Source organism: Teleopsis dalmanni, chromosome X (genome assembly GCF_002237135.1).
Source record: "Teleopsis dalmanni isolate 2A chromosome X, ASM223713v2, whole genome shotgun sequence".
Classification (NCBI taxonomy): Eukaryota; Metazoa; Arthropoda; class Insecta; order Diptera; family Diopsidae; genus Teleopsis; species Teleopsis dalmanni.
In genome coordinates, this window is record NC_051848.1 from 23800016 (window position 1) to 23812389 (window position 12374).

The 12374-nt window shown below is 31.0% G+C and overlaps 1 protein-coding gene and 1 long non-coding RNA gene across 2 annotated transcripts; both read left to right on the top strand.

Annotated features, from left to right (window-relative positions):
• Positions 1-454: 454 nt before the first annotated feature.
• Positions 455-9831, top strand: LOC119689840. Its single transcript, XR_005253498.1, has 3 exons — positions 455-839; positions 2472-2664; positions 9800-9831. It is a non-coding gene; the product is annotated as an uncharacterized LOC119689840 (long non-coding RNA).
• A 1310-nt stretch (positions 9832-11141) lies between these two features.
• On the top strand, positions 11142-12374 carry LOC119662391 (capping protein inhibiting regulator of actin dynamics-like). The gene is made up of 2 exons (XM_038071996.1): positions 11142-11217; positions 11292-12374. The coding sequence occupies exons 1-2, from the start codon at positions 11154-11156 to the stop codon at positions 12347-12349; spliced, it is 1122 nt and encodes a 373-aa protein (XP_037927924.1). The 5' UTR covers positions 11142-11153; the 3' UTR covers positions 12350-12374.

The window sequence follows — 12374 nt, forward strand, 5'->3', positions numbered from 1 at the left end:
ATTTCAAAAAAAATTGAACACAACACAGCTTTTAAAACAATTTTATTTTAAAATATTAATAATATTTTGTTTTAAAATTCCCGTTGGTTAATTTTAACATTCGTTAAATTCTTTTTGCTTTCTGCTCAACTTCAACCCCCGACAAGTTTATTCTTCTCCAACCTAGCGAGCGATCACTACTAATTTCAGCGATAAATGTTCCGCACACAAAAGTCAAACAAGAAATAACTCAAACACAACACACAGCGATAATAACCACAGAGCAACTACACAACTGCAACAAAGCAATCACAAAGTTCTTTCCATACTTTTTGTTTTTGTATTATTTTTTTTCTTCTTAAACATTATGTTTTCTTTATTTTATTTTGCTGCGCCATTCATATTGAACTGTATGTTAATTTTACTGTGTGTGTGTGTGTGTGTGTGTGTGTGTGTATATTGCGTAGTAGTTGAGACGTAGCTGAGTTTTTAATCTGGTTCGTATGCAGCATTTTAATAGTAATTGGCAACTCTAATACTCTCAATATTTCTATATGCAATGTATGAGAATTAGTCGCATTTGTTTTGTGGCTTTTCTTGAAAAAATATCTGCAACGAATTTGTTGATCTTTGCAATAATTCGATTTTTGCAGTCTTTCTTTAACGTTGAAATAAATATTTTGTGCATAGTTACAAGTAAAGCATAATTCACTTAATGCAATTGTTACAAACTAACGAAATAATGCACACACAATAAATTATAACCAAATGCAGCTTAAAATGTCGAGAAATACGGGAAATATCCAATAAGAATTTCGTACAGCCGGCGTTTTACAATTGGAATTGTTCTTGTTTTCTATGTAAGTTAGTGCATGGGATGAAATGGAATTGCATTTAATTTGTGGATTAATTTGGATTAATTGAAATTTTTAAAGTTATTAAAGATTCTTGTGCGGTGTATTGGAATAATATCTTTCCCTGTTTAAACAAGCAAATACGAATCTAATCCTTAAACGGTTTGCTTCTTTAACGGCAAGCAATTAGGCAAGAGGAGGTTTCGGTAAATCAGCAAGGCCATATTAGGCTGTTTATTATTTTACAAGAAAATTAAAATTCTTTTTACACAATTTTAAAATAATACTATTAATAATAATATAAGAAAATCAGATTCTTACATATATTCAAACACGCCTCTTCAGCTTCTTATACTAGAATCCACAAGTGTGTGGATTCTGAGTGGGCAATGTCGCCCACTCAACTTTACACTGTAATGTAAATTATGATAAATAAATATTTTTTTCTTTAGTTAAAGCTTTAATTAGCTGAGTACATACATTTTCTGCAGAAATTAAATTAATTTGTTATTAATAATTTATTATGTTATTAATAATTTTTAGCAAACATTTTCTGGAATATTTCTCTGAGATTGAAATGGGCTTTATACAAACTTCAAAGTGTAATATGTTAAGTCTATGACTCTATATTTGGTAAAATTGCTAGTTTAAATACCTCAGCTGATTAACGGTGCATTTGAATTTGTCTTCATATCACACATTTCTTTTATAATGCAATTTAAGTATATTATTATAGGCGAGGTTAATTTAATAGACATTGAGTCGAAACGGTTACTTATTTTTATAACATCTCTGATATGATAAAAATATTGGTTCATATAAGCCTTAAAAAAATTTAGAAGAAGTATCTCTATTAGAAAGTAACTCTCTTCTTTCACTTTGTGTGTTTGTTCAATTATGCTTTAAGTCCGAAGACAAAACTTCTCAATATCATCGGTGATCAGGATGATCAGGTGATCTTAGTAAAAAGAAATTCTTGACTACGTTAAGCTTTCTGTTGACTAAGGCAGTTAGGTTCTACTCTATTGATAGCTTCTGCTTCTTGTTTATCGAAATTATTATTCAGTATTTCTTACATAAATCGTTTACATTAATAAATGTTTATCGGAATCTCATAAGACAGTATTATACGTTACTTATGTCATATATTATATGTAAAAAAAAATATTCCAAGAATCATAATAATATTAATATTATGAATGTTATTGGATCTTTTCTAAGTTATTGTAATAATTGTTAATATACTTGCCTACATTTGCTAATTAATAAAAAAAATTCATTGGGAAACAGATAGATTTAGCAGCCAAACAAATTACAATAACTCTATTTAATATATCCATCGTTTTATTATCAAAGGCCAGGGTTTTAATGTCGCAATCACATTCTTAAATAACATGATTGGTTCTCCCATCAACATCTGTGTAAACCTCAGACGATCGGATTAAAGTTGTTATCGGAATCTAGTTGGAGCTTATCTGCAGTGATATCAAGAAAATTTATACATTTATACATTACATTGTAACATTTAAATAAAACCCGTCAAGTTAAGCTTTTGTTTTAATAAAACAAATAAATAAACAGTATTCAAAATTATCAATATATTTTCATTACACGTGTGCCATTCATTTTCTGTTTCAGGATGCTTGTCCGGATGCTTACACTAATAAGTGAGAGGTTCTTATAAAGTAAACCTTTTCTCAGGTTTTCAGACAGGACGGGTCACTGTTCTGTTAAATATAACGATTAAGAAACATTTCGTACTCTGAGACAAAGTAAGGATTGTCGATCTCGTTACACTTCCTAAAGACCGAAAATTTGACCGAAATATATGGTAAATATTTTCTAACATCTCAACACAGATAATACTACATCAGTTAATAAAAATTAAAAAAAACTATTATACTACTCTGACGGTGCAGTTCTCATTTAAAACAACGAAAAGTCTCTGATGTCACAGTTCTCATTTGGGACAATAACGTTGACCAGTATCGATCACCTTGAATTTTCAAATATCAAACATTTACCATGCAGGCATCTACATGATAAAACTAAGTATAATATGACAATCATTGCTGTGCCAATTAATGGGTACACATCAATATATCGAGGAAGTCATGTTTAAGCACAAAACGTAACTCGAATATCAGAACGACTAAAGAACGTTATAAAAGGTGTTAAAGGCAAAGTACATACATAAAAGCCTTGTGCACTGTTCTGCCGTAAACAATGGAGACCACGACTGTTCTCCAAATACTATACAAATATTCGTTCTAATAGCGTGATAGCGCTAGCAATCGTTATTTGTGTTTAAACGAAAACCCTAAGCGAACCAATATAAAAATTTTAATTAAATCGGAATGAAAAAAAATCCGAGTCAAGGTCTTGATCATGACATTTGATCAATCATCTCCTACCTGACTATTCATTTTATTAATTATTGTTCTCCCCCAACATTTTAGCTCTTATTGTTGTTGTGACCTGGAGATATCTGCAATTTTGGATTCTATTGGGAACGTTGCGTGCTGATTGGTTGCTACTGGAACATCTTAAATAAGATTGCTTTCTTCACATAACATTTTGTTACTTTAATGAGTTTGTAGTATACACTTAGGCGCACTCAAGACATTAAATAATAGTTCTGAAGTTGTTGGTATATGTTTATTAAAAATTATATTTTTCTTAAACAGTTTCCAATCGCTGATTTTCCTTTAATTAATATTTATATATATGTATATATGTTATATATGTTATATATGTGTATATATATGTCAATATTTATTCGGTGACCCGTCTGTCCAATCGATTGGCTGGTTGGTTTCTAGTTTAACACAAAGTACTATGTTTTAGTGATGATCGAACTCAGAAACGCGTGATAGACGGATGTCTTTGAGACTAATCTACGATCGATAATAGAATAGCGCTTCAAACATAAACATTATTTAGATTGTCTGCCACTGTGTGGACGGACTTGCATTTAGAATTTAGTGGGTGTGATAAGAATTATAGTACAATACAGCTCAAGTTTGTTCTTTGTGTAAATAAAACTAACAGTTTAAAGTGATTAGCTTTCAATGATTTCAATTTGAAACAACAAATTCCACCTATCATGCATTTTGAAATTAAATTCTCATCAAGTGCTTGCGTTTCTCCATTATACTTGCATACACTTTCCAATAAAAAATCTTAAACACGGAACTGTGATTCTAAACGTTTAAGTGTACTATAACTATATATGATGCGATTACAGTCGAGCTTGTTGAATACGAGTATATATTTTACATTTGGTACAAGCAGATTTCCGGCTCCGATCAAAGTTCACGCATTGAATGCACACGAGTCGGTAAACTGAAAATTTCATTGCTGTCGGAAGGCAATTATTCCATTGACATACACGTCGTGCTCCGAGATTTCAAAAAGCAATTCAATTCGTAGAAAACAACTACAAGTCTTTACTTAGAATTTCACTTGAACGCAAGTAAGTGCATTACATTCCGGGAAACTTGATTAAATTTATATACTTTTTGATACTTTATTTTATTAAATCAAATATATAAGTTTGAACTTTGAACAAAGTCGTGATTAAGTACGTAGGGTATTAGGAAATTATTTGGACCAAACGAGCCTACTCAAAGCAGTTAAATTGATCAATTTTTGTCTTCTAAAATGTATTAATCTTCACTAAATGAAAATCTGTTTATGATTATTATGTATATATGTACATATGTGTATGTATAAAGTCGGAGGGTGTGTGAATTCTCTGAGGAACGTGACCTTAAACTGTGATATTTACCTTTTTTGTGACAGACTAATATTTACCATAAGGTCTAAAGTTCTCTCAGAATATTGTATGTCTTGAACGAAATGTCACTACATTCATTGTTTACTCAAAGATGGATATGGTTCAGGAGACATAACCGACAATTGTAAACGGGTCCAAAGTGCCACACGAGTTTTCACAAGATTAATTCTAATAGATATAGGAAAACATTTACCGTATGCTTCGAAAACAATAGCTAATGTCATTTATACCCAAACTGATGAAGTTGAAGAGACACTTATGGAAGGGATACTCTAGGGTAGATACACTAGATGATAACTAATTTAATTAATTTCTGTAAATCGTACTGTGCAAGTGTATGGCTATTACTTTCACTTAAGCTGTAAAATTGCATTTATAACGTTACATTTTATTGGAATATATAATATTAATTTATAATCATTAATATATACGCATAGCACATGATAGATAGTTGATCGATATGTTAATTGCAGCAGTCAATACCATTGGCAGCTTATGGTATACTGATTTGAGCGAGGCAAACTTCATCATTACTAAATGCAATGAAATGATTTAAGAAGCAAACATATTTTCAGATTTTAATCTAATGCATTCGTATACAGATACCTATATAGGTATAGATAAATAGATAAAAGGCATGAGGTGATAAAAACTAAAACAATGTAAGAACAGTAGAATTATTGTAAACATACTGCATTATTATATGTTAGCTTATAACATAATAGTTTGTTTATATGTTTTTTGGTTGATTGGTAAAACACATATAACATAGGTATGAGTGAATCTATAAATCCATCTACTAATCATGAAAGCAATAAGTGAAGCGCATAGCGGACTTAATAATTTAATTAGCACTCTTGTGATTTTTCGTACATGTCGAAAAGTGTAGTGACAGTTAAGTGAATGCCATGCATACGGTAACAGGTATGCGTTTCTTTAGAGTTACAGTGCCGAAAAAAATGAAACTCGTTTTCGTCAAAGCGGCTTCTTAACAAATTTTTTACCGATAGCTTCATAACCTTGACAATGAACCTGATTAAAAATACTCGAAACGTAATAAACAGTAGAAAACGGCAACCGAAAACCTCAAGTAACTGAGGTAACTGAAGTAACTGAAGTAACTTGTCTGGTCTGGTCAGGTCTGGTCTTGTTTTTGTAGGTGTTTTGTTGTAGTCAATCAACTCAATTAAATGACCGATATCCAGACAAACTTACAAACAAAGCTATTCAATTAAATCGATCTATCTCGCTCAACTGATTAAAAATATTCATAAATGTTTTATATCGTGCTCAACGTATATATGCATATATCTTCTCTGTAACATATTACAAAAATACTAACGAACAAATCTAATATAATTTTTATTTTCAATAGCCTGAAAGGCATAAAGAAGGAAGAAAAATGAATTCTGTACAAACAAAATCGTGAAATGCATTATTTTTAAAGACACGTGTATTTTAGATTAATTCTGTATTATGAACCAAACTCATGCTCTTCCAAGTAATTTAAAGTATCGAAAATGCAGATACAAGTTAGTTAAAAAATACCCAGAAAGATTTTGAACACAAATTTTTAAACTTCTAAGTATAGAACACATTGTTCTATATCGATTTCTGTGCCAAGAATTTCTAAAACTCCACTTTTTGAGAGTATCGATATGAGTTAGCATAGATACTCGTAGGAACACACACACCATTAACCTTATATATATATACTGTTCCAAAATTGCTTATTATGCTTGAAAACATTTGGAGTGTTCTAAAAAGTTAAATATCCTTTGCTAAAATGATTAGATATGGATCGATTAGATATGGTTTCCAGGTCACACTAGAATTGCAGACGAACTTGCCAAGAAAGGGATGGCAAGACGGCACCTTCCTCATTTGGAAAAACGAGTAAATACAAATATAAAGAGGTTTTCACAATTAAAATTCTTATAGTCTGTCAATCTAAAACTATTTACAGTTTGTGTATAACTAATTAAAAATAATTTAAAAATCATTGCAGGAACTTTGACAGGGCACTGTAGATTAAACTATGTTCTTGCAAAACAGGGAACTTACCTGATACTGATATTTGCCTGATACTGATATGTAAACGAAAGAATTACCTAGGTGGAGATTTCATACACGACGAAGCAATAAAACTCTCTCGTGTAGGTTTAATACTACAATTAATAGCGACTGTTGGATTTGCAGAAAAACTCTAAAATTATGAAGGGCGCGCAACAGATCTCTAGGTCGCACTATTAATCTCTCAACATACTTTTCATATCATAACAATGAGTATAGTGGAGCTTAGTATGCCGCATTTAATGTATCACTTAGCAGAGAAAAGTCAAGTGATTGATATTAAAATTGTTCTCCATCCGTTGGTAGTAATAATAATGCTTTGGTAGAATGAATATAGCTTACAATTTCATAATTATCTTATATCTGTATGTATGCCAATATCCGTTTGATATTAGCCGTATGTTAGATACGAAATAGCAAATACGTTACAAATACGTTACTTCAAGTGGTAGTATGACTTCGTCTTTATTAGAAGATTGAAGCACCTCTCTTAGTATATCATCTTCACAAAAACGAGTATTAAAAAATTTGCATATGTTGTGTATTTTCTTAGAAAGCTGATTGTTTTCTTGAAGAACAGATTCCAAATAAATATATTTATAAACAAATGCAAAAATATATTTGTACTTATTTTTATTCCTGGCTTTCGCCCTAAAGCATTTCTAGAATAAATTTTTACATAATTTTGAAATGCATTTCCGTCCTTTGTAAAATGTTCTCAAAGCATGTAATGTTTCTAGAACTTAAGCCTTAAGCGCTTGTAGTTTTGTATTTGAGTAAAAATAAGTAGATAGAATATCTGTCTATTTTTTTAGAAACTTAACACTTAAGACTCAAACTTAAGACTTGTAGTAATTGAGGCATAAATAAGCCTCAAGAAGAGTCAATGGAAAAATAAGAAAATTAGAGACGCAAATGCAGGTCTCACTTACACTTGCTAGATTTCTCTGGAATGATACGTTAGAGAGCTTCTTTCTGTGTAAGTCTAAATTCTGCAGTGGGCGTGAAGAAGTATATTAAATATTCTTATTTTTGCTTGTACGTTCTACGTGATGTTCTGTATTATTCATATTTCTTCAATATTTGTTGCTTAACCATTTATTATTTATTATTTTTATTGCACGAAAATAGTTCAAGATTGTTTAAGAGTTTTGCCTTAAAAAGTTCAATTAACTAAAATTTTAGCATTGAACTTTTATAGCCGCAAAGTTGTGTTCTTCCAGTAATAAAAAATAATTTCATTATCAATATCAAAAGAACATTTCAGTTATGTTATCTTTATGTCAATGCTCGTAAATGATAAGCACCCCGATTAAATTTGTATTATTTAAAAAATCCAAAAAAAACAATAATTTCCAATATGACTGACAAGTATTTGGTTTCTGATACAACACTTCTACGGACTACACTACATATAAGAAGCAGCTGTGGTCGTAGCTGTGCCCACAGCTGTGCTAAAGTAATCCAATCTACACTTACCTATCTTTTTATGACTGTTATCAATATTACTGTTATATAAGGAACAATGGGACAAAGTAAACTCGTGGATGTTTAGTTTAGTTGTATTGAAGTGAGTTTAGTTATTATCTTGAGAATTTCATTCAATTAGGTCTCCTGTGAATTAGAATTTTTCAAGTAGTCAGTCACACTTTTATGACTAATTTTTTGGTTGCTACCACAATAAACGACCTTTTGAAGTTACAAATTTCATTAACTTTTTATCAAGCTACAAATACAATTCGTACCGATAATCTATGTGCGAAGTAATGTCTTCCCATAAGTCCAACTATTTTTAAGTGCTCGTATTTGTTTAAATAATTATTTTTGCTCAGCATTTCGGATATTATCTTATGTGTTTGTACTCTTGCGAAACATACAAGTCAGCGAGTATATAAATAAAATTTAATAAAGTTTTGGACTTTGGAATATATTATTTCTTATCGGCCCCTATTAAACTGGACATTGTAGTTATGACGATAACATAGTTTATGTTGTTTCATGCATGTGATATCTTTTATCAAACATTTTCATATATTTTTACCATTGATAATTTAATACTTAATGTTAGTTAAATTAAATTAATTGAGAAAACTGACCAACTATTATTATTATTAGAAGGGCAAGCTAATGGCTTTGATATCTTGCCATGAGAATAAACGACTTTGTACAGGCTTGTAAGATGAAATTCCAAACATTCTGTTTAAAATAAAGTAATTATCTCTTGTAAGATCCTAAAAATGTTCTGGAGTACTTGTAGTGAACATTAATTAAAAGTCCTTATTCATTACTTATCCTTACGTATTGTAATGTATTGTAGTGTCTAACAAATGCACAGTCACAAGTTTAGAACTACACGTTTGAGAGTACAAACCTATAAATAATAATTTGTGACTACATTAAACCTTTCTTAGTTCTAGATTGATCCAAGATTGATATCTTATTATATTCGAATGAAACTCGTTAAGATATTGGAATCGTTTCTCGTTAATTACTTCTCATGAACAGATAACATGGGCGGTAAGTTTCATTCGACATTTTGGGGTTGGAGTTGGAGTTGTGGGAGTTAGAGTCTATTAGTTTTAATAGATTCTATAATAATGAAGATGGCAATTGTCAGTAGTGTGTACTCGTACCATTAAGAAACTGGTTATTTATGTGAGTTTATATCTATTTTAACATTAAGAAACTTATTAACATTTTTTTTGTACCCTCCAATGAATTGATCAATGGAAATGATCAAAGCCTTCAGAGAGAGAGTTTATATTTGATGTAGCGCTATAGTAGTGCCATCAATTTTTTGGCTCTTCTTAAAAAATATTTTTCAAAAAGTTCATTATTAATTATTAATAATTATTGATTATTAATTATTAATAAGGCAAGGGCTTAAATTGTAAGCAAAAAAATAAAAAATGAAGAAGAAACGGTTTTTATTCAAATGTCTTCTAAAATGTTTATATGGACCAACATAATTAACGAGAACGTACATATATAATAATAATATAATATAATATATAATTATAATATTAAAATATTATATATATAATAATATAATGTACATATATATTTTTGCAATTTTTCTTACTTCTTTTTTTAGATACTTTTGTGGTGGGGCCTGAGAAGATTGAGTAAAATATCCATTGATCCTTGACAAATAGTTATCTAGATGAGTACTAGCATGTTTGTACTAAGCAGTTTAACATAGATTAAGTATACTTGCCACTTCTTGGTGGCAACCGAATTGGCTGTTTGCAGTTCAAAGTTGAAGAGATTATGTAGCTTCCTGGCTATTTAGATATATAATAGTACTGACGTTTTTTAATCGCTTTTCTTGTTGAAAAACGAATATGGTAACCTATTGATTAATTAATACATAATTCATTATTCTCCTCGAGTGCACATGATTTGTTAACTGCAATTTTTGTTTTGGTTTAGTGTAATATAAAAAATTTCATTAAATAAAAAAAAAATAAAAAAAAAATGACAAAAAAACTATATACATATATTATATACTCTTCCAAAATCGTCACAAAGCAAAAACTAAATTAATTTTTAACTGTTTTTCGTATATTGTCCGGAATTGTGTTCACATGTCAGCTTATTTTGAATATGAAATTTCTTCAGAATAAAATTCAATAAATTTTGTTTGTGATATTCTCACTCAATGATTCGTTCAAAGTTTCTGTTTCTGTTTTTGTTTTTGTTTTTAAATAAAAAATTTAATAAATCCAAAGAAAGTCGGAAGCTCTTGGTTATGTAGAGAACGCCAAATCTGTCATGTTCGCATCATTTCTCCCAAAACATAACGTTCACCATTGATCTTGTCTTGTCAAACCAGAGCTCTGACTAAACGCAGATTTGCATATTAACTTGGAAAGATACATTGTATTTTACATAATAAATAAATTTTTTTTTATTAATTTGGACTAAGTTTACTCCACAAAGAACAATCTTAATTAATGCAAAAAAAGAAGCAAAGCATTTTATTTATGTTAATTACTCTTGAGATGTCCGTTTATGTTTGGAGTGACACCTTTTCCCAAATATTTTGTGTGCTTCGCCCTTTTTGCAGTAATAAAATATAGAAGACGTTCCAATATAGAAAGAACCTGACCGAAGATTGGCCAAAATGTACGACGAAGAAAGTAAAAGACCGGCTAAATTATTGAATGATTTGTGAAATGAGATGACATGGGCAGATCACATCTTTCATAATAGAATTTGGATTTGTATATGAGCCACAAAATTTTCTTCTATAAAACGCTAGATTAATTCTAACGGTTCTATTTGCAAAAATTTAAATACCAAAAACAAATTTTTTTCTATTTTAAGTCGGATTCGAAGTAGATTTTGGTATAAAAAGAAATTTCAGTGTTAGATCGATTTAGTAACACTAAAAGACTAAGTTGACCCACAAACGTTATGAGTTCTATGTAAAAATCATAGTAAAAATGACTTTTGTAAAATTGTTTATAGTTTTGCTGTTAATTGCAGTCATCAGTCTTGGTGAAGGTGGTAAGTTTTTTTGGTAATGACTCCCAAGTGCATATAAAATTCAAAGTTTCGGAATATTACTTTCAATATTGCAGCTAAATTGGATAAAAAAGGACAAGAAGCATTTCGACGTCAGCATAGAAAAAATTTAGTCCACGACAATAATTTGGAAGCAGATGCAGATGTACCTCCAAAGCTAGTACAATCTTGGCAAAGATTCCATGCTCAGAATTATAAAGACGACGCTGACAGCTTTGACATTGATAGTGTCGGTAGTGGCAATACTGGTGATTATTATGAGGCTGAAGATGATATTCCACAAGGTTTATTAAAGAAATGGGCTAGATTCCATGCACATAATAAAGCTGACGGTGATGATGAATTCGAAACGCCAAAGTCCACAGCATCTGATATATCACCGGAATTATTGCAGTCTTGGGTAAGGTTCAACGCAGAGCATGATAGCAATGAAGGTGAACCAATCTCTGTTACTTTCGAGCCTGTTGGGGTTACTCCGCTAGACTCAGATGCAGAAGTTGTAGCTAATACTGCAGTAACACACATCCCAGCGAAATGCTTTGTCGACACCAAGGGACAATTGAAAAGAAAATGCGATGCAGCAATTGCACGGTACAATAAATTACGAAAGAATCGGAAAATTCAACGAAATCAAAGAGTTGAAGTAGACGATGATGATGGTGATGACGCCGACTATGGTAGACATGATGATGATGATAATGATGATGAAGATGATACCGCTCATTTAGATGTCGCAGATGTAGCACATTTATCGGCCTCACATTCAAATGTAGTAAAACCCAGCCGTTTGCAACGCACGTCGCCAGTCAACGGAAAGGCACTTAGAGGAAGCAGAGTGCAACGTAGACGTAATCAAATGTTACGTAGGCGACGTCAACAGGCTCAGAAACGTCGTCAGCAAACAGTTAATCAAAATCGCAATAGGCGGCGTAGAATACAACAACAAAAACGGAAGCAACAAATACGTAGACGTAGGCAAAACCAAAAACGTAGACGACAACAGCAAAAACGCAGAAGAATGCAGAAACGTAGGCAACAAATCCGACGTAAACAATGGCAAATACGACGTCGTAACGGAGTGAACAGTAGTGCTTTTGCTGCAGCCCTCAACTAACGATAAACAAAAACAAAATTGTATT

Bases quoted from the DNA above. Each gene is read 5' to 3' on its own strand.
- LOC119662391 (XM_038071996.1), top strand. From the start codon at position 11,154: ATGACTTTTGTAAAATTGTTTATAGTTTTGCTGTTAATTGCAGTCATC. The intron at 11,218-11,291 runs GTAAGTTTTTTT...TCAATATTGCAG, and splicing joins CATCAGTCTTGGTGAAGGTG to CTAAATTGGATAAAAAAGGA.